Source organism: Apus apus, chromosome 8 (assembly GCF_020740795.1).
Source record: "Apus apus isolate bApuApu2 chromosome 8, bApuApu2.pri.cur, whole genome shotgun sequence".
NCBI classification, from domain to species: domain Eukaryota; kingdom Metazoa; phylum Chordata; class Aves; order Apodiformes; family Apodidae; genus Apus; species Apus apus.
The window spans coordinates 17669059-17695175 of record NC_067289.1 but is presented as its reverse complement, the minus strand read 5'-3'; the positions used below and the strand labels follow the sequence as shown (position 1 = coordinate 17695175).

General features: G+C 43.2%; 1 protein-coding gene across 1 annotated transcript; it reads left to right on the top strand.

The window, feature by feature from the left end:
* Window positions 1–2405: 2405 nt before the first annotated feature.
* On the top strand, window positions 2406–23448 carry SENP5 (SUMO specific peptidase 5). Its single transcript, XM_051626152.1, has 10 exons — window positions 2406–2615; window positions 8445–10017; window positions 13290–13395; window positions 13536–13683; window positions 14320–14367; window positions 16219–16296; window positions 18936–19073; window positions 20743–20826; window positions 22206–22256; window positions 22349–23448. Exons 2-10 carry the CDS (start codon window positions 9063–9065, stop codon window positions 22457–22459), a joined length of 1719 nt encoding a protein of 572 aa, XP_051482112.1. The 5' UTR covers window positions 2406–2615; window positions 8445–9062; the 3' UTR covers window positions 22460–23448.
* The last annotated feature ends 2669 nt before the right edge of the window (window positions 23449–26117 follow it).

Here is a 26117-nt window from a genome sequence, read left to right as displayed (position 1 = left end):
TTCTGCCAGTAGAGTCTTTACATCTCAACTTGAAGCTATGTCAAGGAATGTGCAAGCAATCCTTAATTTTATTCCTATTCAGAAGTGGAAAAATAGGCAGGGACAACAAAGAACACATTTAATTTTCCTTCTTAAACCCTGCCAGTTTGAATAAACTTTTGCTGAGTTTCCTGATGTGGCTATTCACATTCTTTTGTGAATTCAGACTGGCTGTTAGCAACCTCCAAATAAAACATGGTTATATGGAGATTTACCTTGGCCCTGTTCTTGCTTGGCAACATGAGATGCAGAGCAGCCAACTGGTTCAGCTCATGCTACATGTTGTCTTCCAGCAACTGCTTCCTGTACATGCCCACTGCTGTCCAAATTAATGGGATTGTTGCTTTAGCTCAAGATGCAGGAGATTTAGTTCTGGTGTTTGTGTCAGCGATCAATGAAGTCAGGAAACTGCCTTTAAAGAACATTCAAAAGCCCTTTTATTCTGAAAGAATCAAATCCAGGCTTCTGTTAAATGCAGTAAAGGCTGCCATCATTAAAACATTGAGGCTGCAAGTTTGGCCACAAAAATGTTACAGTAATGTGGTTGGTATTCAGTCCTTTCTGTCAGCACTGCCAAGTCTGGCTTTTATTTATTTATTTATTAAATTTCACAAGTCTCATGTCTTTCACGCATTCCTTAAAGCCTCAGTGTTTACAGGCATCTTACTCATCTGAGAATCTCAGCTTCCAGTTTTTAAAGATCTGCTGCTAGGCCTTGTGGACAGAGAGGAAGCATGAACGTGCGATAAGGCTGATCCTCACAGGCAAAACCAGAAAGCTTATAAAACCCCACATTTAAAAAGTCAAATCATGATTTTTTTTTTAATTTTTTTTTTAAGAGGATCTCATGAACCTGGGCTCCCATTTATGTGTCTCAAGTGCCCGCCATAAACTGTACTAATGATCGCCTGGATCAGGCTGTGAATTGAGTGCAGAGGGGCTGCTGCACAGAGCACTGCAGAACTCAGATAGGTAGGGGAGGAATCCTCTTTCAATTTATTATATTCCTGTTTTGACTTCATGGCCTGAGCTTTGCCTTGTGCACCCTCTTTACTAAGTGTTTCATAAAGGCCAGAGGACTCATCCTGTTGCTCTGAAACTGCTTATCCCAACTTTGGCTGGATTTACTGTGCAGGAAGAACAAACGGTTGCTTAGGAGAGCACTGTGTTTAATGAGAGAGCTGGGATGGACTTTTTTTCAAACAAACAAATAAAAGCCAGCAACTCTCAGTTTGGCACTGACTTTGCTGTTTTGTTTGTTGCATCACCTATTGACTTCTCTATCCCCTTTTCCTTCCCCAAAATTTATGGTTTTATTACAGCATTTCACAAGCCATGGCCTGGATACTGTAATTCCTGGAGGAATGCACAGCATAATGGATACTGCATGATCACTAAACAGTTCACCTCATGCAAAGCTGTAGCAAAAATGATGCATCATGGCTGTTTCCCAGTCTTCCCTGCTTCACTGGTTTTTTTGTTGTTTTTTTTTCATTTGGAGAAATTCCTTTAGCTTTTCCTCACAGGGGCTACCCCGGGAAAGGAAGCGTAACCTTTCTCCACCCAGCAACAAAAATGCAGCAGTTTTGGAGCACTTCCGATTTTCACGATGTCTCTCTACAACGGGCAGTTGTTAGAGGGGCCGGTGTCTTCCTCCCCACGCTGCAGGCAGAGGAACTGGGGTGCAGATATGGTGAACGACCTGCAAAAGGCAGCACACAGAGAAATGAACCCTGTGGCCTGGGACTGCCCTGCCTGCAGCTGTGGGTGGAGAAGGAGCAGTTTGGCCAGACTGCCGCGGCCAGAGTAATAACAGTATTTTTCAATCTGGGGCTTTTTAGGGACACACCCATATACCGAGCTATTAACTAATCATGGAATAGTTTGGGATGGAAGGGACCTTAAAGATCACCTAGTTCCAACCCCCCTGTATGGGCAGCGACACCTGCCATGAGACCAGGTTGCTCAAAGCCCCGCCCAACCATCCAATCTCTCCTTGAACATTTCCAGGGATGGGGCAGCTACGACTTCTCTGGGCAACCCGTGCCAGTGTCTCTTTCCCTCACAAGAAAGAATTACTCGCAGTATCTAATCTAAATGTACCCTCCTTCAGTTTGAAATGGCTCCCCCTTGTCCTGTCACTCCATGACCTCGGGAAACGCCCCTCTCCAGAAGTCAGGCTGTTTTCTTTAACTCCTCCATGCTGGGGCCACTGCCGGTGCGCAGCAGGGGAGGGGGCCGCCTGCAGGGTCCCCCCATGCCGGGGAGGGTGACCCTGAGCCGGGGCAGAGGGACCCGCCTCCCCTTCCTGCGCCGCTGTCGCGCAGGCCCCGGGGCTGCCTCGCCCCGGCTCCGGGCGGGCAGCAGGAAAGGCCGCGCAGCACAGGCCCTGCCCCGGCGGCCGCGGGGCCCCGGGCGGGCGCAGCCGTACTGCCGCTGCCCCCCGCCCCGTCGCAGGGCTGACGCGGCGGCGCCGGCGCAGCGCCCTCGGGCCCGGCGTGCGGCGGGGGGCGGAGCGCGGCCCTGGCGGCGGCCGGGGGGCGACCGGGGGAACCGGGCGGCGCCGACGGGCAGAGGTGAGGCGGGGGGCGGCGGGCCCGGCCCGCCCTGTCCTGCGTTCGCCCCGTGAGTGCGGGTGCAGCGCGGCCCGGCCGGCGGCTGCGGCTGGTCCCACCGCGCGGTGCGGCCGAGGGAGCGGGAGGCGGTGCCCGCCCGCAGCTCCCTGCAGCTGCGCTCGGGCTTGTCTCGCCCGGGTCCGGCCCGTCCCCGGCGGTGGGATCGCGGCGGGCCCGGAGGGCGGGCGGAGGCCCAGGGCGCCGCTGGTCGCCGTGCGTGCCGGCCCGGCCTGCACTCGGGCCTCCTGCCCGCCTGTGGCTGCCGGGGCGGGCGCTGGTGCCCGGTGCCCGGTGCCTGGCCTTGTCACGGGGGTTGGCAGGGAACCTAGCGGGAACGGGGTGTCTGGCGAAAATCCGGAGGCGTCGGGTGCCGGTCGCTCCTGGGGAGCACGGGCAGACTCTGCGTTAACTACAGGACTGGGAGAGTCAGGGCGCTGGTGGAGCTGGGCAGATGGAGAACGGGGTTTTCAGTTTAAACGGTTTTTTTGTTTCCGCCCTTGGCCTCTCGACCTCAGCTCTCTGCCCCCGAGGTGTCTCTCGCACACCGGGGCTCCCAGCCGCTTTGCTGTGTAAGCAGAGAGCGGTATCTGCTCCGGTGGTGCTTCCTCTCCCCTCCCGGAGCCCTTCCGAGCTGGGCCGCGCTGGTGGGGCAGGGCTCGGCAGGGGTGGCTGTCGCACGTGGGGTGCTGAGCTGTGGGGCAGGCACAGCAGCGCCGCGTCCCTCAGCTGAGGACTGGGTTTAACTTAACACGCTCTCCCTACAGCCACCTCCAAACTAAACTTACTCCAGCCCAGACTTCTAGTTCTGAAAGGGATTGCATTTGGTGATAGCCTCACCTTTACATGTCTCTGTGTCGCTGACACAAGTAGAGAAGTAATATTTTTTTCAAAGCTGCAGGAATATGTTTTTAATACTTGTGAAAATATATTGTGTTTTAAGGAAAGCCTTTTAAGAACATCAGGTCCCAGACATGTGCAAAGACCTTGACTGAAATTTCAGTTTCTGTTCTCTTCACAGGGCTTGGACAGTAAAGTTTGATAGACTTTGTTTTAGCTACTTACATGCTTCTGCCTTGCAGGGGTGTTGAGGTAGGAAGGCACACAGCTTGAGTGATATTTCATTAAAATAAATGTAAAGCCTGAAAAGTAAAAATTATTTATGTCCTTACGCCTTACTTGTACAAAAGTAACTGGGCTCTTTAATCTAGCATTTTTTTCTCTTTCATCACTGATTTGTGACAGTATTTCACTTAAATGCCATTTTATCTGCTATACATATCTCCACTAATCTAGTTTAGCCTAAAGGAGGATGTTTCTGTAAGTAAATTATAATTGCCTTGCCAGAAATAAATTTAGCAGATGTGTAGCCAGGTGAGACTGTGGGTTAGTTCCTGAAAGCACTAGTTGAGAGAAGGGAAGAGACTAAAATAACTGTATGAGTTAAAGCCTTCAGAGTGGTAACTGGGGTCATCAGCCACGTCCTCTGTTCTGAGTTGGTAACTTTGGACTCTGACCATTTCTGTATGGTCTTGTGTTAATACATGATGTTTTGTCAAAGTGTGTTTTCCTGGGGCTTGTTTCACCTCTGGAACAAAACGTTGGATTAACAGTTCACAGAACTGTGCAGGCAGGTCAGAAAAGAAAGCAAAGAGGATATAGTTCCTAGTGCTGTGAACCTTCATTACTTCTGCATGTGCTAATTGAATCATCTCAGACTTCCTGACCTTATCAGCTTAGTCCTGGCCATGCGGTGGTTTGAAGAGAGACACCCTTCCCCAGCTTCCTCTCTTGCTTTCCAATTTTGGATTCCAGTTGGGGGAGGGAGGGCATCTTCTTGCACAGCATATCCTGGCTATCTAACCTCAGGCTTGCTTTCTTTTTCCTGCTTATCTTCTGTCCTTGTGAGCCTGTCCCCAGTCTCTGCTGGCTGGACTTGCTGGATGTTGCAAGAACCACTGCTTCCCATGGGAGCAGGGGATGCATTAATTACTCCTGCCTTCAGAAGGCCACACTCCCAAGGTTGTTTGCTTTATTTACCTTACTGATGCTCTTCAAAACAAGCTTCTTTTATATCTTGAATAGTAATATTAAAACCTGGGCGGTCTGGGGGAAAAGAAATAGCAACCTAGGAGTTGGCAAGTGAGCTGTATTTTAATTCCTCACCAGCTGTGTGTCTCTCTGGATCTGCTGGCCACTGGGACGCAGCCCTAGATAGCTTGTGGTGATAGAAGTATGAAGTAGTTGTGCTGCTTCAGTGCTGTGGGTTTCTCCTGTGCATGCCTGGACAAAAGGTTTCTGTGGTCTGACACTTCCAAGTGTCAGCTAGAAACTTCTGGCTAGAATCCTGTCAGCAGCATTGGTTTGGGCTGCCTTTACAGTTTCTGTGCTTTTCAGTTAAAACCTGGACTCTAAACATGCCAAAAATTAATAGGACTGCCAAGTATTAATTAGTAGTTAAACTATAACAGGCTTAAAATTGGTGAAAGATGCTAACGTGTAGTGTCTTTTCCAGTACTTAATTTCACTGAAGGTGGCATAAGCTGCAACCATGTAACTTGCAAATGTTAAGCTGCTAATTGCTCTATGGAAAATACAGCATGTATCTGTGCTGAATTTTTTCCTCAATAGAGGATCAAGGGCCTCACATTCCTTCATTCCTCTTGTGTAGGTGTTCAGTGAATTTTAGGCCAGCATTATATCAAGCTGACACAAAGTCATGCTTGCTTGTAACTTACCAGAGCTCTTGGGATAAGCCTGTATTCTGAAAACCGAGTGGCTCCCAAATGTTTTTAAAAAGCTTAAAGAGTCCAAGGCAAATTTATAACTCGAATCTGCCATCAGTACAGAGCAGTTTGAGGCTTTGCCCACTGCAAAAGAGATTGTGCCTTTCAATATTTAATCATTTGCATATGGTATGTCAAACAACCGAAGAGGTGAGGACTAGGGACAGTAAATTTCTTTCACTTGTGGTATTTGGGAGGTGTACATCTTGGGCTTGCCTGGGTTTAAGATTTTGCTGGTGCAGTGCAGTCTTGGCAGCATCCCTGTGTGCTGGATGTGAGCTTGTCCTAGCCAAATGACTCTTTGGATGGTGCAAGTTCCTCAACTTCAGAGGTTTATCATCTGTGTCAACTTATGGGGCAAAGATGTGGCTTTCTCTCCAGATTCTTAAACTTTGGGTGGTGCTTGCTTTATTTTTAGCCTACATTGCTCACTTCAGTTGCTTTTCTAGCAGTGCACTTTTTAAACTGTCGTTTGCCTTGCTGATTTATGTTGCCAAGTAAAACCAGTAATACTCTTATAGGACTGGCAGAAAAAACAGTTCTTCAAGCAGCACCTTTAAATATTTGTGTATGAATTATCTTTTATCACTCTTAAGTGATACTGCTATTTGAAAAGTCAACTGTTTCAGCTGCTAGGACTGGGATTAACTGCTTCTTGGATGCCTTTGCTTTAAAGGGATCCAGACTCAAATTGATCATGTCTGAAAAGGGAGAGGGGAGGGTAGGAAACGTTTGCTTTCATTAAATGATTCAGTCAATTTTTTTTCCCCATTTTAAGAAGAAACTTACTGGTACAGAAACAAGTTTCAATGTGGAGAAATTGGTGTGTGCATCACAGACAAACACTAGGTATTTTTTAATCCTGCAAGTTATACTGTGAAGCAATAAAGCAGAACGTTCTAACAGGTAGGCAGAACAGCTTTCCTAAAATCTTCCTTAGTTTCAGTGTAAGCAGCTGGATTTCATGACACTGATGCTCAAATGAGCTATTTAAATTGCTGTTGCAATTGATTGCATTAAAACGGTGGCTGCACCCTTGTCTCAATTCAAGTTTGCTGTAGGTTCTTCTTCTTCTCAGGACTTACCTTTGCTAGAATCTAACTCAGTATTTTCCTCACTGTGACCAGTAGTTCAGTCTAGTACGGATGAAACAACAGCTGCTGTAGGTGATTCCGCTCCTGTGGGGACAGCCACCCATCACTCCATAGGTTGCAGGGACACTTCTGCTTGGGCACCTTCTTCTTCCTCACCAACCATGGGCACCGCTCTGCCTCTCCAGCTCAGCTCTTTCTGACTGCTCGCCCTGCTCAGCTTTTATCTCCGTTCTTTCGTATGTTAATCACAGAGGCGCTTTTGTTGTCCCTGTAATGGCTCCTTGGCTGGGTTTGGAGCAGTGGGAGCTCTTCAGCTTCTTACAGGAGCCACTCCTGGAGCCCCTCTCCCTCTACCAAAAACCCCACCAAAACTACCATAAAGAGCAAGTATGAGAAAACTAGCATGAGGAGATGTTATGTCCTGATATTTATGGTAACCAAGTTGCATGGTGACCAGTAGATGTTACAAAAGAGCTAGATCCTGTTGCACTGCTTGTACTGTTGAGCTGTGCTGTCTTGCACATCTCTACCCCTGAAGGGTTCTATTGTAGGTAGTGAACTCTGGACAGTTTTTTCTATGGTAAAGTACTGTATTTGAGTGAGAAATGATACTCTTAATTCTTTCTGCATTTCTACTCCCCTCCACCAAAATAAAATAATAATAATATTGCTACCTGCTGTTTATGCCTGGGTAGAGTGAAAAATGCAGAAGAGCTTCTTAAGTCTGACTCTAAATGCCTGTTTTTGCAAGTGCTGAGCATTTATATTTGCATTTGAAGTCCAATCATTAATCTTTTATTTCTGTTTATAGACTCCTTTATTTTCAGCTAGATGATACCTGCATGTGGTGGTTGGGACAAATGTGGCAAAGACAAAATTTGTTCTAATAATCTAACTCAGAATCTGTTGTTTAGAGGAGGGTGACAAAGTCCATTTTTGAGCTTGAGAAAAATACAAACTTGTAAAATACAGGGTGTGATGTACTTGTTGAGACTGGGATAATTTGTGTGAAGAATCCTGTGTTGTGTGTGGCTGATGTCTTCTCCTTATGTTTCTGGATTCTTCTACCTTTGAACTAATACTTTTAATTATGTAGTGAAGATTAATAGATATTACTGTGCAGGTTTTAACAGTCTTGTGTAGAGTCAGATACATCCTTTGAGATGCAGATAATACACTTTGAGATGCAATTTCTGAGTGGGGAAAGATTTCTAAGTTGATCGACTGGTGTCCTGCATTCATATTGCTTTGCTAATGCAAAGATAAACCCTGATTATAGAAGCTGCTGGTGGTGTTTATATACTGAGTGAGCTGTTACTGTAAATATAGAGGAAGCACTTCACAGAGTAAGCTGTGTCATTCTTTATATAGTCAGAGCATCAAAATTTCCGTGGCAGTATGTGCCTTGCTGTTCCTTTAATGCAGGCATTTGTGTGAGTGTCTGAAGTGCCTTCAGAGTGCCTGCTGACATCTGGTGCACAAGAACAAGTGCTGATGGAGTCGGCACTGCTTGTTGACTAACTTGGGCTTCAAAGTTTTGTTTTTCAAAAGCCTTTTGAGGCAAGCTAGTTAACCGTGCTTGCTCTGCAAGGTGGGTATTGAGAGAGATTTAACCTGAGGCTAGGGAGTCAGAAATTACATACAGGGATCATGGGCTGGGTGGGGATTACCTACTTGTTTATTGCTGTACCTCAAGGGAAGATAAATGAGAAGAGCCTGTTCACACACTGAACCATTGCAACTATTGCTTCTTGTTCTTTTGGTGCAAGTGAGAATGTCCTAGGGAACGTGGAATTGTGTTTCGAGGATGGGTGGAATTTTAGATAGGCATGTTGCCTGAGGAATATAACTTAGTGTTTTGCTATTATGTTACAGTCCAGATAAGTCTGAATTAATTTCCCTTATTCTTTCAGCTGTTTTTCAGATCATAATGCAGCAAGAAAATGAAAAGCCAGAGAAGACATTTGCTTTGGAAAAGAAGTCAGTTGCTGGCCCAGTCTAGAAGATGGACCTCTGGGTTTGGGGAGCTTGGGAAATACTGCTTCCAAAAGCAATTTTTCCTAGCTAAGAAGAAAAGACAGAGTGCACAGCTATTTGTGAGCTTAAATCACAATAAACTGTACAGAAGACTGCAGTGCGGAAGGAAGCCACTTGAGCTCCAAAGCAGGTGGGCTCCTGATGTGCCTCTAAATGCAGAAACTTATAAAAAACCTGTTGAACTCTACAGCTTTCCTTACATAACTAGAGAGAGCAAAAAGATCTTGTCCCTGTCACAAAGCTGAAAGCACGTCTGGAGAAGCTGTAAGAAAACTCAACAATGAATCCTTTCAGAGTGAGCATCCCTTGAATGAAGGATTTCAAACTGTCACTGTTCTTCACAGCATCTCTGGCAATATTCACTGTGTCTCATGGGGTATGCTGCATGGTGCTGTCTCACCTGTAAAGAAAAAAGGCTTTGGATAAAGTAGGGAGAGGAGCAATAATTATGAGGGCAACACAGTCCTAGTAGTTTTAAACAACTATAAAAGGAGATGCTGTTGCAAAGGGAGTGGAATGGAACTTGTGGCCCCTTGACAGCTATAAAGAGGTCCAAATTTAACCATCATACTGTAAAAAAGAGATCTTTATTTATGATGCATAAGAAGCTTTCTATGGTTAGGTTTCGGTATAGAATTATAAGATCCCCAGAACTTCGAGCAAGAGGCAAAACCTGCAAATTGAGAAAGATCAAGCCAAGGTGGGTGAAGAAAGTTACGAGGGACCATCAAGAGACCCTCCAACGGGATTTTGAAAGTGGATTGTGTAATTTGCTTTCCTGCTGGAATTCTAAAAGCAGCCGTCTTTTGAACCGGTACAGCTTATCAGATATGAACAATAACACACCCAGATCTTTAGGTGAGGAGAAGGATATATGTGCATCTGAGATCTGTTCCCGGGATGCGTTACCGTGTGCTGAGCCATCTTCTGAGGAGCCAGAATCCGGAGGGCGGGATGGCAGTGCAGATGCTGTCCCACCAGAACTGCATGCCAGAACTTCTCCAGAGGCAGAGACCTTGCGTGAGGTGGAGACCAACGGCGCTCTGGCAGAGGATCATTGCTCTGACATTTATGTCTCCATGACAGGAAAAGAAATTGATGTTTCAGGTCAAGATGATGCAGAATCTAATGAGGTTATGGGTGTAGATGGAATGATACTGTTGCAGTCCTCCTTGCAGGATTCTGATGTCAATGATCATTTTGCAAATGGACCTTTATCCGTGGAGCTGGCACAAAATGAGGACAGCTCTAGCCAAATGGAAGTAGAGGGCTCCTTAAACCTGGACGTTTTTAGTGCAAAGTTACTAGATCACCCTTACTGTAAAAGTCCTCTTGAGGAGCCTTCACCAGAAAGCACAGGACTAAAATCAGGAACTCGGAAGGGAGGCAAAAGGAACAGTCAGAAAGCTTCCCGGGTGGCTGATGAGCAGTTGGCAACGTGGCTTTGTGGTACACCTTTTACATATCCTAGGGCTTCCAGGAATTCCTAAAAACTGCTGGATGTATTGTGGAGTTTACGTGTTGCCTTAATTCCCTTATTAAATTGTTTCTTACTGTGAATTGTAAAGAGTGCTTAACATAGCACTTGATGAAATGAGGCTGCCAAGTGGAGAGCTGCATGAAGGAAAGGCAAATCAATGTTTAGCTAACAAGTTGTTTTGTTAGGATAGTTGAACGGTGCCTCTGCTTGTGTTTTAGAGAATACAATGCAATTTAATTAGAATTTTTGTGGAAAATAGTTGATAGACATTTTAAATGTCTTTTATTATGTGGTTTCAGAAGATGGTATGGTGTTAAAACTTCCAGTTTTTTAAATGGTTGACAATTATTACTCTTAACTTGATTTTTAAAAATCTTTCATGTTCTAATCCTTCCAGTCTTACCCTCTCTTCTTTTTCTCTGTCTGAGACTGGAACTAAATCACTTAATTAATCTCAGGTTTTAATATTGTTCAGCCAAATATTGTTCTTTGTCACTTAGTTTTCTCCTCAGTTGTCCATAAAGCAGGTCTGATGGATCTTACAGTTTTTTAAAAAGGCAAGACTAGCCTTAGAAAAAGTTCAGCAAAAAGGTTTTGGGATATTTTTTTTTTACTCAATGCTGAGCATGCAGTATTTGATAGTATCTCTAAAGAGGAGCATGGTAAAAATAGTAATTGGTGTCTTATTTATGTATAACGGCATACTGTACACATAGTGAGGAGCAGCAAGCTAACACATGCCACCTAGTCCCATTAATATAGCAGGTGTCAAGTTGTGTTAAAGGAGGCTTTTTTTGAAGTTTGACGTGCTCTGATTTTTCTGCTCACCTTCTTGTCCTTCAGTTTTGCAATTTGATTCTCTGAAGCAAAATGTGAAGAAGGAGACATGGAAGCTCAAATGTTGGTTTAGCTATCCATAGCCACAAGTTGGTGTGGAATGTTTTTCTCTGACTGACTTTACATGATCCAGCAAGGACCAGGTGCTGTGTGAGAACTCGAGAAAATGGTAGTACCACAGCAAACAGACTGCTTCTGCAATGGAGTTTTAAAGTTTGCCCAGCAGAAAAAGAGGATGTAGTCCTTCTCTAACAGTCAGGAAACAAGATTGTAGCAGGGCAGCAGAGGTTGAAGTTTTGTGGTCTGATAGGCAGTCGTGTTCTGTTTTGTGGGAGGCCTGAAAAACTTTGAAGACAGACAGAAAATACACTAAACTTTCCCACACTTGACAATTTTAAGAGTTCTGACCAAGCTTCTTCATGAAAGTTGGTGATACCAGTTTCCATTTTCTTCTGAGTTGAGGGTTCCTCTCTGAGGTTTGAAGCCAACTCTACATTATGTACACATTCATATGGATAGTGTAGCACTGCTGAGTCTTCTCAGCTGGAAAGCTGTAAAAAAGCATTTTAATTTTGGTATAACTATGTACAGGAGTTCTTGTCTGTGTAAGAGTATTGTTAATAATTAACTGCACCCTCAAAGATAATGCTAAGAGAAAACAAGTTCCTAGGGTAGATGCACAAAGGAGATACAATTGTTGGAGGTGCTTTCAGGTTTTGAATTTCTCTGCAGCAGCTGAACTCAGATTTTAGTGGGCTACAAAATTCAGTGCATTCTGGTGAGCTGTTAAGTATCAAACAGAGCTCTGTGGCAAATCCTGATTGTCATGGGTGCCTGATCTTGCACTAGGTCTGAACTTCCTATTTCCCTCCTTGAAGTCAGTCTAGCTGGAGATCTCTTGGAGCTCTGCTGCAGTTAGTTGTAACTACAAGAACAATCCTTCCTGTGTATGTATGAATAAAAAACTTCAAAAATTTCTATCTATTAGAATAAGGTACACTTACAAGCTCCATGCATCATCTAAGACTTGTAGCCACAGTGAGAAATATCCTCTCTGTCACAGTCTACTAAGTTGTAAGCAGTAAAAGTTCTTAGGCAAGTGAGTGGCAGAGCTGTGAGGAAGATTATCTTCCCATGAAGAATGCTTCTTGGACTGATGCTTTATCTTCACTGTTTTTCTTGTCTGTGTTTTGTTCTTGGTCTCTCTCCTTCTTTCATTCTTTTATTACTGCTGTTCTTCTGGCACTTTTTTCTATCAGATGTGTCTCTCTTGCTTCTTCCCTTTCTGGTTTTTGAAAAGTTTCCAGAAGTACTGGTAAAGGTTAGTAATCAGGAAGCTAAACATACACTGCACTGTCCAGTGATACTATCTGCCATCACACCCAGGCCCAAGAAGAGTCATGGAATTTGGGTTAGTGCAATTTCCCCACACTCTGATCTCAGATCCAGCTTTCTGTACACAGAACACGTGTTTTCTGCTGCATTTGAAAATTCATTTTCAGGAAGCTGGACAACTTGGTCTTTTTTTCCTCTTATTCACTGACAAATGTTGAAATCCTGTTTTCCATTCTCTTTCATTCTTGAAGTGGTTTTGGATGTTGAGTGGGATTTATGTCTCCACTGTACCAGTCTTGTGTCTGAGGGGAAAAAAAAAAAAATCTTTCCTAGGTTTTTTAATTCCTCCAGCATCCATCTCTTCATTATTTCTACTCAATATCTTTTGTCTCTGGTGTTGTGATTGCTCAGTGCTTTCCCAGGCAATGACAGGCTGACATGGCTGACTGTGTCACCTTAAATGCCATCCCAAGGATACAAGGTTAAATAAGTTAAACTTGCTCAGAGTCTGTTTGGTGTCTTTTCCATTTGCTGTGGTGGCAGCAGAGAAACCAAACAGACTGCAGACACTGCCAGCCAGGGCTGCTTACATGTGAGGCAAGTAGTTCTGCATGCTGTAAGGACAAGGTACTGGCTTTTCAGTGAAAATTGTTGCAGAATCTGATGGCTTTCCATGTTGCAGTAAAATTATTTAGGATTATTTAATTGAAATAGGCAGGGGGCATGTTCTTCTTGTAACTTTGTTGTAATTAGTTTGATGTAGGTGATACATGTATGTGGCAAGAATGGGGTCTAATCTTTTCCTGTAAAGCTGAGTGATGTGATTCTGTGTGGTGTTTTTTTTATTTTTATTTTTATTTTTGTCCTCCTCTCCCCACCCCTGCTTTTCCTTAATGTTTCACATATGGGCTCAGTTTTCCTAAATACACACTTACGATGTGGTGCTTTGTGTTGGTTGGGTATGGAATGATTGCTGCTTGTACTTGGAAGAAATTAGTGTTTAATTGGACTAGTGAACTCTGAAGGTTTTTTACATGTTTGCACTTTCATTTTTCTGGTATATTTAAAGGATTCCTAGATGAAGTTATGAAGAAATATGGCAGTTTAGTTCCACTCTGTGAAAAAGATGTCATGGGAAGATTAAAAGAAGTCTTTAATGAAGATTTCTCCCATAGGTGTGTAGCAGTATCAAATTCTAGATTTTGTAAAGGACAAATTGCTTGCATTGCTACTGCACACTCCGTGTCTAACACCTAACAGAAGTCCATTTGATATGATCTTGACTTTTTTTTCTGCCTTTTCAATCCTGTTTTAGAAAACCTTTTATCACCAGGGAAATAATGAAGTATCGGGAAAAACATCCAAAAACCTCCACTTGCAATTTCCGGGTCTTCTATAATAAGCACATGCTAGATATGGATGATTTAGCTACACTGGAAGGCCAGAACTGGCTGAATGACCAGGTCAGAGATGCTTGGTGTTTACATACTTCCTTACCCCCTTTAGACCTTTTATATTAGGATTTCAGTTGTTCACTTTCTGCTACATTATAGGTGGACTATCCTTACTTGATGCTTGAGAAGTAAAAGAAGTGGTGAGCAACCTTTACAGTGGCAGGTGCAGCCATAGTGGTTATGAGTCTGGAAGACAGGAGGTGTCACAATTAAACTGTTACCTTTTGAAGAAATGATGTTGCACTGTTTTGAGAAAACAGTGGCTATCTGTGTGGGTTTTAGCATCATCTTGCATCCCCAAGCTTGAGCAGATGACAAGAACAGCAGAGTGAAGGAGCAGACTGTGGCCCACAGCCAAAAAACCAAGAAGGCTGTGGTGCCCAGGGCATGCACCAGTAGAGTTAAATTGAATTAAACTGCATTTCAAATTGAGGCAGACTTTGAGCAGCTAGTTACAGTCTCTCTGGGCCAACCTCTATTAGTTCCAGAGTGCTTGTCCTTCAGACTACAGCAAAATGTTCCTAAAATTGCTCACCTACTTAGTGCTGGTTTAAGTGTGAAAGGTCCTATGTTTGATGGAAGTTTATTACTTTGGGTTTTACAGAAGTATTTTGTTCATATTCATATATTTCCTAACTCTTACAGATAATTAACATGTATGGTGAACTGATAATGGATGCAGTCCCTGAAAAGGTAAGGGGTTTTGTTATTATGCAAATGTACCTAACTAGAGATTGAGAGAGAAGAGTGAAATATTGAGTATTTCAGATACAGAATTGAGATTTAGCTCAGTGATGTTCTGAGTAGTTTCATTATAACATGTTGCTATCTGCTACTTAAAATTCCTTCTTTTCCTTGGAGTTCTCAGCACTGTTGCTCTCGTTTCAGGAACTTAATGGATTAGCTCTGCAGGTGGTCCCTGTGGTAGCCTGACGTTACAGTTGTACCTGTAGAAGACAGGTGCCCTGTTTTCACCCATCCCACTCTCTTTTCCCCGCCTAGTGGTTTCTGTCTCCAGCTTAATCTGCTTCTAAAGTGCTTTATCCACACTCACCATTCTGTTGTCTCAGCTGAAATTTCTGATGAAGATGGATTTCTGCTGAGATGACAAACCATGAATGGTAACATCTGAACCATGCACATGTGCTGCTCACACTCACCCACCCGCCCGCCCACCTCGCAGCTGTGGGGGTTGTAACAGCTCAAACTGCATCAGCTGCCTGCCTGGGAATGTGAATTGATGCAGAGCTGCTCAGTTCCTTAGCAGTATTGACTCTGCAGAACTCTCTTCGGTTTGTGCATCATCAACAGAATGTTTACTTCTTTTCAGCTGCAGTGTCTATAACTGTTGGTGGCAGCTGAAAAAAATAAAGGAAAAAATAATCAACACCAACCCCTCCCCCCTTCTGTGACTAAATTTGCAGCAGTGGCAATTATAAAAAGCCATCTGTTTACTAGTAGAGGTGAACAATTTCCAGGTGAGACCACAAAGGAAGAACCAAACAAAGCCATTTTTAGGTGACCTGTGCAGAATGTAACTCTCAAGCTCTGAATAAAGAGCATTGTTGCTTTGATTGGTGGTGATGGTGTTTCTTCATTAGTATTCTCTGTACTTCCTGAGTGTGTGCTGGAGTTCTGGTATTGGAGATTGTATCTGTTTGCTTGTGTCTGCTTTTTCTTCATAGTGCATAATTGAAATCCTCATGGGAGATTTTGTGCTGGTACCTCAGAATGTGATTTTGAAGTCTGTTGGTATAGCTAATGGTTGTTAGGCTGTTTTCAGATGCTGAGTTTTCTGAATTTTTTATTCAAATAGTAACTCGAAGCCTTCTACCACCTCTATACTAACAGAATTATTAAAAACAGATGTTGCAGATTTCCATTTGTATTAATCTGTTCCTATAATTGCAAGAATATAAGTACAGGGAATAACAGTGTTAACCTTGAGCTAATTTTTTTTTTTTAACATAAGCCTACATTTTTTGTAGTTGTAACTTAAAAATACTTCTCCATGTCTGGAGCTGGTCATAGTCAACAAATAAAGATTACCATGTTGTTGGATTAAATCTCATAACTATTATGATCAATTTTATAATTTTTTTTGTGTCTCAGAGATTCCAGCAACTAAAACTAGAAGTTGCTTCTTTCCCTGCCACCCCTACTTTGCTATTCCAGTGTTCTCTTCCTTAATCCCTCTAAAAAGCAACAAAACCTGTAACTTCATGCTCCTAGTGTTTTCCTTGCAAGTCTGTCCCCAACAAAAAATTAAACATGATATGCCTGGATATACAAAAGTGTAAATATAAATGCTGCAGTAGCTCACATCATGTATTGTAGGGAAATAAGGCTTACTTGATTGGCTTGCTGAAGAATAGCAATAGTTTAGGCTTGGCAGAGCCTCTCTTTGTCCCTACCGGGGTTCTGTTTCTAAACCTGCATTAAATATTGCCTCATTACAAGTTGTTTGTATAAATTATCCTGGGGGAAAGGGAATGACTGTGTACAAAGACTTCTGTGCTTATTCCTCCTCTCTCTCTTTTTTAGGTTCATTTCTTTAACAGCTTTTTTCATAGACAGCTGGTAACCAAAGGATATAATGGGGTAAAACGATGGACTAAAAAGGTATCACTTAACTCTGTGTTATCAGTGCTCTGGTTCTTTTGGGCTGGGTTTATCAGTAACTTGAAACTGGCTTACAGTGTGTTGTCTGCAAAGGGTGGGTTTGCAGAGGAGTTACACAAAGTGGGGAGAGGTTAATAAAACTAGTAGGGTGGTTCTCTGTTCAAGTTAGTATGGTTATGTTGTGAAAATGTACTTTGGATAGCTTCATCTTCATGGTAGTTGATCTTGCTGTTTATGTTCATGCAAGCTGTTAATTTACCTGCAAGAAACTGCTCCTGACCGTGCCAGATACGTTAATCTACAGGAGAGCAGACTTAATTCTCCTTCTTCCTTTTATCTTACACTTTGATTGTTTGATTGTTTGATAAAATCAAATTGTCACTCCTGAATAACACATACAGGTACTAGAAAACAGAAATTAGAGACCCACAGTTAATAAGCCAAACGGTTGTTCTCATGGCAAGGACAGAATTCACCTTGCTTTCCAGAACCCGTATCAAATCATGGGTTGTGGCATTTTATGAGGTAGCTAATAAAAAGAGCAGTGCTCTTTTTTTTTTTTGGTGAACATTTGTCCTTTCCAGTATGGGAGATGAGGCAAGACTAATCAAGGACCATGTTTGAATGTATGATCTTTCTGTAGAAGCACTTAAATAGTACACATCTGTGAAATGCTAGAGATGAACTCATTATCTGAATATAAAATTTATTAATATAATTTATTAAAATATCTTTAAAGAGAAACTGAATATTGGTGTTTAATATTCCCAGACTTTTTTTATGTTCTATTTCTCCAGCAACTCAAGTTTTGCAAAAACTCCAAAAGTGAAGGTAGATTCTGAAAGCAGAACCTGTATTTCTGTTGCTGCTGAGGAGTGACCAAATAAGAGTGGAACAATAGTTCAGGCGTTTATGCTTAAATTCCTGGAGAAGCTCTAAAGCAAGGATGAGATCTATGCAGATTCTATTGGAAGGATTCAGTAGGCTGCTTCATCCTCCAGTATGCAATTAGGGGAAACTTTTTTCTGCTTTTTAAACCCACCAGAGAATTGCCCGAGGTTTTATGATCTCCTGGAGGCCAGAGCCTAGCAGAACAATACTCTTCTCCATCTAGCTGCAGTGGTTTCAAAGCTCCTCTTCATGTCTGTCCCTTCTGGCCACTGATCAGCTTGGCATTGCTGCTCTGATCTGCTGCTGTGTCAGGCAGTTGCCTTTGCACTGGGTGAAGCGATCCTAGGCTGCCATTGTTCTTTCTGTACATCAGGTCTTAAGACCCTTCCGGCTTTTGGCTGCCTCTCTCCACTCTTCTGCTACAGGTTTTCACGCCTGCAGCAGCCCCACAGCTAGGGTCACATGAGGACCCTTGAGTTTAGCCTGGTGCTGCTGTGGCTGGACATTACAGAAAGTGTAGTTCATTTATCTTACTCCACTTTTCCTTTGTGGGCTCCGTTTGCAGCTGGCTGACATCTCTGTGCTTCTCTTCACGAATGATGGATCGTTTGTTGTGTAGCGAATGTGCTGTAATCTGGTCAGGAAGCAGGTTCTGCAGGGATCGTGGAGGCCTGTGACAATCAAAGTACTGTTGTGAGCCAGGCTCAGCTGATAACTGCTGTGAATGCTCAAACCTTTTTGTACCTTCAGCTTCCCACTGTTACTCAACAAATACACTTTTCCTTCCTACAAACGACCTGCCTTTACCAGTAGTGCAGCAGTTATGTACTCTTCAAATTGCACAGTGCTTAGAAAGAAAAAAAAATAAAAGCAACATAGAAATGTTCCCACAGGATGAGTTCATTTAGTTCAGTATTCTATTTTTGCTTATAATCTGGACTGTGCCACCAAAACCCTAGCATTTAGACAACCATTTCAAGACGAGCTGAGAAAAGGAGGATCATGAAAGGCCCTGGCTTGACTCGCTTCCAAAAGCATAAGGGCTCATCTGCCACACAGACACTGGGGGTGTTGTATCTGATGTACTTGTTCTGTACTTCAAGACCTTCTCCCTTGCTTGCCTGTGACCGCAGTACATCTGCTACAAAGTTAAGTTCAAGAAAGGATGAATCTGCTCTGTCTTCACCCCCTCCCTCTGCTTACCAAAGCATCATGTGGTCCTTCCCTGCTTCCTCTGGCAAGTTGCAGAGCCTGTGTTACAGCAGAGGGAGTCAAACTGCACTAGCTTGCTGGTTTTGTGGGGTGTTTGTAATCACAACTGCTTCATCTGTTGCCCATCCGTGATGCAGCTCTGATAGAAACCGGTGGTGTTCAGCTACAGGAGTGTCATTCCTGAAGATACGTAGCTAACCCAAATGGAAGCGTGACTGCATTACCATCCTGACTTAAGAAATCCTCCTTAGATGCAGATGTCACAGTGTAACGTGAGCAGGCTTTTACCACAAATACACTGGGAACTAACTCTGGTGCTGTACAGTGCTCCTTAGCCACTTCCTGGGCTGTAACTGTTTTTGTGCCTGCTAATAAATTGTGTATGAGACAGACATGAGGGATGTGTTGGAAAAGGGAAGGGTGAAAAAGACAACTTCAGTTAGGGGATGGTGGAGAGGAGGCTTGGGCATGATTAGTCTACTGCTTTGCCATGTTGAGCCTGTGGAATTCTCTCTAATATATGTTGTTCTTGCCAGGTGGACTTGTTCAAAAAGACTCTCTTGTTAATTCCTATTCACCTGGAAGTCCACTGGTCCCTCATTACTGTGAACATCCCCAGTCGAATTATTTCATTTTATGATTCCCAAGGCATTCATTTCAAGTTTTGTGTAGAGGTAAGAGTGACAGCTGTGTCTGCAAAGTCTGAATCATTTTCTTAAACAAACCACCCCCCTTTTCTGTTCAGCCTCAGTCATTCAATTCTGTGTCTCTGTTGTCCTGCCGTGTATGAAATGAGAATCAGCTTGTCCTTCTGAGGAGTCTGAAGCACAGACCTCAAGGGTCACACCAGAGCTGGGAGTTGAGGTCAGATTGCCTGTTGCCTAATTAGCCTGACTGTGTAATTGGTACACCTTTTGTGGCTCTGTCTTGTCACTCCCACAAAAAGCAGGGAAGCAAAGGCAAGTGCCATAGGGAAGCAGACTAGCTGGAGGGAGAGTGCAGGCAGTTCTTTCAGCTGCTAAGGGACTTGTGTTTAGGAAATGCTAAATTGTGATCCTGTTGGGGGGAGGTTGCCTGGGTGAGGGAACAGACTGAAGATGTTTTAGTGCTGCCCAGTGGGGTTTGCATGTTACTCTGCTGTGAACAGTGTGTTGCCTTTTTCCTGTTTGCATTGGTACAGGCAATGTGTACCTCTGCTGATAATCTGGCAACCTTTTGAAGCTGCAACCTTGACACTGGAGTTTAATTATTGGTCTTCCTAGTAAAGAGGAGCCAGGAAATTTTTGCTGGGACTAGCAAATCTTAATGACCCTCTTAGAAAAGCTAATTTTGTCAACTTAATTACTTGCTTGATGCAGCAGCCCTCTACTTTTAACTGTGTGTAGTTGTTGGCTTGCAGAAGAGCAGTAATTACTGTACCCAGGAGAGTTCCCAGCTAGGACTTCTGAATGAAGATGCTAGTTTCCTGCTGGCATTTGCTGAGGATGAAGCTACTGTTTGTTCTGGGAGCAAGAGACCTCACTCTCTCCAGCTTCTGAATGTGCAGCATAAACCAGGGCTCTCTTTCAGCTGCCCTGCAGTCCATCCTGCAGTCTTGCAATCCAGCCTCTCCCGTTTAGCAAGGCATTTGCACGTTAAAAGTCTCACAAATGTGAGACACGCTTATTCCTACCCTTTCTAGGAGAAGGAGGACCAATACCCAGAACTCCCCTGTGATTCACCCACCAAGGTGAATGTTAGTGTGCTGGAGCGTGTTTAAATTGGGCTATAAAGCACCAGCCTGTTTACAGAGAAGTAGAATGATTTGCTTAACCCAAGACCATAGGCTCATTTATCTTGCTCCCTTCTCTTTGCTTGTGTCAGACCATTTTTTCCTGTATGTCACTAAAACTCCCTGGAGCTTTGTTGATTAGCTGCAGAACTCAAAGTGTTTTGTATTGAGATCCAGGCAGGAAAGTGCTGTCGTGTTGAATGTAAGGGCCTTGGTGTCAGCCAAGGAAGCCAGGAGAGAACACATGCCAGACTGGTCCGTGTGTCACTGCATGTCTGAGAGCACTCTGATTCTGCCTGAGTGCCACAGCTAATCTAGTATTAAGAATACCAGTGGAGAGTGGGGCTGAGGGGTGTTGAAGCTCCCCTTGATAAACCAAAATAAGCCTTGATGGTAGAAACCCTCCAGAGATTGTGTCTTTACCCCTGGATCTGAGCTCAGCTTCTAATGCTTAATGCTTACCTGAAATTTGTCCTCCTTGGCAAAAGGTTACCAGCAAAGATGTCAATGTCTCTCTTCTCTTCTTTACCTGGTAAATAATATTAGTGTGTTTTTACCTTTCTTTTTTAAAGAACATTCGAAAGTATTTGCTGACGGAAGCAAAAGAGAAGAATCGCCCCGAGTTTCTTCAGGGTTGGCAGACTGCTGTGACAAAGGTAAATGGCAGCACTTCAAGCTCTTGAGTCTGACTTTCTGGGAGATTTTAGGAGGCTGCTTCTAAACCCAAATATTTGTACAAGCAGTAAATTGGTTTTTTGCTGACCAGGAGGAGGGTGGTAGGAGTGACACAGGTGGTTGGTGGTTACACTTGGGAATTAGAGCTCTGTCACTCATTCAGCTCCCACCAGGTCTTTAATACTTTCTGGAAGTGGCTTGGTGATCTGAGCCTAATCTCTGGACAATCAGGTATCCGTGCAGCAAAACCTGTAGCTGCTGCCCACATTGGCAGAAGGTCAAGGACTGAATGAGGTAGAGACTCAGCTTCCTGACTTCTCCTGAAAAGACTGAACAGTGCTAAATGGATGGGATTTAGTGAGGGAGGGAACAAGCTAATGCTGCTACTGCCTGTATTTTATATTTGCTATGGATAGAGGGCTTTGGTCTCCAGGGTTGCTCATGGCACGCTGCATTTGATCACAAGTAAACAAAGTCTGGCAACAATAAAAGGAAATAACTTGTGTGTAGTGTAAATGAGGGAATATGTGATGTGTGTAGCCATCCCATAATGGCTCCAAAGATATAAAACAGGTCATTGCACACTAGATACACTCCCAACAGCTCCCTCCTTGCACAGGATTATTTTTAGATGCTGATACAGTGATGAAATGATTCTTTTCTGCACTCATGCACATACTGTGCAATCAGGGTTTCTCCTCCTGCATTCTGTGAGGTAGAAGATCTGGGAATTGAGGGAAAATAATTGTTTCTTCTTCAAGTGCCTAAGACATAGCAGCACTAGTGAGTGGAACTTTTAAGCTCCTGTTCTCAAAATTGGGCATGTTTGAAGAAATAACAAAGTTTGAAGATACCATTTGAAATTGTCTCAGTCCTCTCACCTGATGATGTTCTTCAAGACCCTTTGGTGTGGCTGGGGGAGGAAAGCCCCTGCTGGTAGCATGGGTGCTGAGAGTAGTCTTTCATCAGGCCTGTGTGACTTTCCTGATGTAGTTTGGTGCTGTGTAAAGCAGATAATGCTGTACAAACATTTATTTAAACTAATTGAGAAGCTGTTCTGTGTAGGTCACTAGAAGAAAACAAACTTGAAAGAAAGATTTGTAATTTGTTTTCTGCCTTACACTATATATTTTTCTAAATGTCAGGTGTTATTCTAACAAGGTGTTGAGTGTCACCTTGCAAAAGTTGGGATCAGAGTAAGTAATTACAATTTCAGTTTCTGGTGCTGCAGAACAGCTGGCTGTGAGAACAAGATACCTGATCGTTCTGCTGATTCTCCTTTTGGACTTGAAGCAGGACTTGGAGAATAAAAGGACAAGTAAAGATCTAACACGTCTCTACTTGTTTCTTTTTCTTTTAGTGCATTCCACAACAGAAAAATGACAGTGACTGTGGGGTTTTTGTGCTCCAGGTAAGAGTACTGCTTTTTAAAAATCAGTGGCCTGTTTTGTTCATACAGTAAATGTGGGGTTTTTTTCAATTGAGCCTTTTCCTTTTCCTCAGTACTGCAAGTGCCTCGCCTTAGACCAGCCTTTTCAGTTCTCCCAGGAAGATATGCCCCGAGTGAGAAAAAGGATTTACAAGGAGCTGTGTGAGCGCCAGCTAATAGACTAATAAAATGCAGCAAACCTAATTTCTCTGGCATTTCTGACAAGTTGCAGCTGGTGTTTGTGTACTTGAATTTCTGAAAACTTCCATGACTTTTGAGCGATCTCAGCTGAGTGGTGTGGCCACTGTTGTTACCTCAATTTTTTGACAAGTTCTTTAACTGGCAGAATATAGCAGAGCTGTCGTAAAATATTCCTCATGTCAGTTTGGTTCTCTTATGTTCTTTCCTGTATTTAATATTTATTATTTCAGCATGCATATAGGCAAAGCATGCAACTAAAACCATAAAACTGTAGATTTGGTGCACCTTTGAGATGTAGCTAGAAATGACAGATACAGGTGATTTTGTCTGGAAACATAAAGATGCATGATATGTTTTCTGATGCAATAATGCTTTGAATGTATGAAAAAAAAATCGATGCCATAAAAAGAACAGCTAGAACCTATTGATAGTTCCATTGTCCCTGTTGTGGCTGAGTGATACTGAATTACCACTTTTTAGGGTGGCTAAACTCATCTATGGATTTAATTTGTGAAGACCCCTTTTTTAAATAGTTCAAGTTGCTAATAAAGTTTGTTCTGTTAACATTAATCCAGCTGTCATTATCGGCCTATTCCTATAGATAAAAAGCAGCCTTTGCACAAATAAAGCTTCAGCACTTGTCTGTATAATAAAAAATACAATGGAGTTCAGTCAGATTGATGGTATGTTCCTGTGTGCTGCAGAAGTCTCCATGATGTGTGTATTAAGGAGAGTTATAAAGCTGGCCCTGAAGAATCACAGCTTAGATACTAAGATAAGCTCCTTGGCTGTAACTGTTTAAATCTCAGATGTCTTTGAGTCATTTTTCAGTTCCACAGTATGCAGTGAAATGTACCATTTCAGCATCTCTCCCTTCAGCTCTGTCTTCAAATGAATTCCCTTCAAGCTTGTCGTGTTTAACCTCCCATTGGCTTTTGCCTTTGTTCAAATATAAATTAATTAATCTCTGCTACATCTGCTGTTTGATTGTCTCAAATGTCCCTAGTTTTGTTTGCCTTTAGTAGCACTGATGGGTCTGGTTGGGAATAACAGCACTTGTGGTGGGTGCTGTGCAAACTCAACAAGATTATGTCGATCTGCTGTGCAGGGGTGGGAGGCTGTGAGAGCAGCACTGAACTTTGCTGGGTTGTTGCACTGGGCAGGGCTAAGTGAGAGCCTTGATCTGTTAACTGTGATGTGCTCCTTGCTGAAGAGAGCTGGTTTTGTGTGAAGAAACTGTTGTATATGGGACAACTACACTGGCAAATGTCTTGGCTATGTTTTCTGCGAGATAAAGGAGTAAGCCCAGAGGAAAAACTGTTTTCAGTGCTAAACATCATCTGTTGCACAGCTTTACTTGGTGTCTGTTCCTAGCCCTGATGAAGGAAAATCACTCAAGAGTTCCCTGTCTTGCAAATTAATTCAGGCCTGAGTTAAGCCAGGTACAAATTCTTCCAAGATTACAGGAGGGAGCAGGGAGATGTGAGGGAGGGCCAAGCACAGTCATGCAAGGAGATGGAAGCTTGTCCTTGCTGTGCTAGGGAAGGAGATCCTGCACTATCCCTCCCTGTTCCCACTTACCCTTGTTGGCAGCTGGCAAGGACTGGCTTAATTTAGCAAGATAAGAAAGGCCTTAAGCTCTTGGTTAGATAATTTAAACAAGAAACTTAGGAAGAACTCAGGAAGAACATTAGGACCCAGACTGACTAAATATACATTTGCCCATTGTATCATGTAGAGCACCCCACAGCACATGGTTTCTTTGTGTTTCCCTGGAGTGTTACTGATACAAACAGCAGCACCTTCTTGGGGCGAGTGACTGTGAGCAGTGGAGGGTGACTTCCAAGAAAATTGAAACTAGAGATGCAGTTTGTCATGTGCCAGAGTAGAACATGCAGGCCACTGCTGCTGGTCTTGCCTCCTCTCTGCTCTGCTGGCACATGGAATCATAGAATGGCTAGGGTTGGAAGGGGCCTTAAAGATAATCAAGATCCAACCCCCCTGCATTGGCAGGGACACCTCCCACTAGATGAAGTTGCTCAGAGCCCCATCCAGAGAATGGCACAAATTCTTATGGGGCCATGTGATAGGAGCTGCTGAACTGATTGTGGTTAAGACTAACCCAGCTGAAAGGCTGCTCTTAACCCAGAGGACAGAGGAGGACTCACCTCAGTGGAATTTGATGCGAAGTTGCCTGTATTTTCAGAAAGGAAGGTGTTTGGTAAGGAAGATTGACATGTGCTGTTACATTGTACCAGCCTGGGAGACTCAGTGCTCCCAAGGAAGATCCTTATTTTTTGTGGAAGTTGCCTTGTTGATGGATATTTTTCATTGCATGGGAATGTGTTGGAGCACTGAACCACAGGAAGTCCTTTTCTGAAACTTGGTGCCTACTACTGGTGGGTAGAAACCATTCTTCCTCTACATAAAGAGGTTGGAAGGAGTCTTTAATCAGGATCTCTGTATCAGTGGCATCAGTAAAAGGATGGTATTTCTGTGAACTTTGTGTTTAGCAGGAACATGGATGCTTTGAAGGAAGTACATGTGCATACCAGATAGTTTGAGGGAAGGGGGCCATGCATTTGAATCTGCTGCCTTGTGAATTGGGGAACAGGGTGGGGAAGGATGCATGTTGGAAAGTACTTCTTATATGCTTTCTTGTCATCTAGAGGTTTGATGACAAGTGTTCCAGTTGGTTATGGGGCAGTACAGAAGAGTCACACTTGAGTCTCCAGCTGTGAACACACCAGTGAGAGGCCTTGGAAAAAAAAAAAAGGAGGGGAAATTGAAAACAGAGCTAATGTAAGCAAAGTATGTTGGTGCAGGGTTGAAATTAATCACAGGCAGTCAGAATCTCAGACTCTGTAATGGTGTATCCTGTGAAACTGGACTAATTAACTCCTCCTTGAGAATGTCTTTGATGCCTTAAAGGAGATGGACTCCATAATCTGCAGCCATTTTACCAGTTCTTAAAACATTCAGAACTATGTAGAGTGTTTTTATTATGAGGCACATTTATGTGGATGTAGTTATGACTGTTAGCAATTCCATTAACGTGATCTTCAGAATTTCATAAATCACTCTGAACTGGTTTGGCTGAGGCTTAAATTTCACAACTTGTTCCAAAGAGATTGTCTCGTGCTGATTTATACAAACAGTCCCAGAACTGGTGAAGCCTCCAATCTCGTGCATGACAAAGCCATTCGACTTGTAACAAACCTTTAACACAACTGAAAATAAATTATTAGTTTCCATTTTGTTTGCTTTAGTCTGTAGTTTAAAATGATTGTGCGACTGATATAAATTAAAAAAAAAATGCAAAATGTGGCCTTGACTCTGCAAGGTAAGTAGAGAAATGCCTGTTGCTGAGCTGTTAAATACTTGCAGCACGTAGGCTGGACTTTTGTGCTATCTAATGTGCTGTTGCTCCGTTCTTACCTGGCTCTCTTAAGTGTGAAGGTGATATTTTGTATGTTTCACTTACACTGATAACAGAGCCACACAGGCTTGCAAAGAGTTGCTGGCTTGTGTTGAATCTCTAGCATAATGCTTAACCTTTCTTTACATTCTCAGAGCTTTGATTGGCATTATCTACTGCAGCATTTATTCAAGTTGATGGGAAAACTTAAACCTTGGGAAGTC

Excerpts from the sequence above, each read along its gene's own strand:
- SENP5 (XM_051626152.1), top strand. The coding sequence starts at position 9,063 with ATGCTGTTGCAAAGGGAGTGGAATGGAACTTGTGGCCCCTTGACAGCT. Across the intron at positions 10,018-13,289 it reads GTTGGCAACGTGGCTTTGTG|GATTCCTAGATGAAGTTATG; the intron begins GTACACCTTTTA and ends GTATATTTAAAG. Across the intron at positions 13,396-13,535 it reads AATGAAGATTTCTCCCATAG|AAAACCTTTTATCACCAGGG; the intron begins GTGTGTAGCAGT and ends ATCCTGTTTTAG.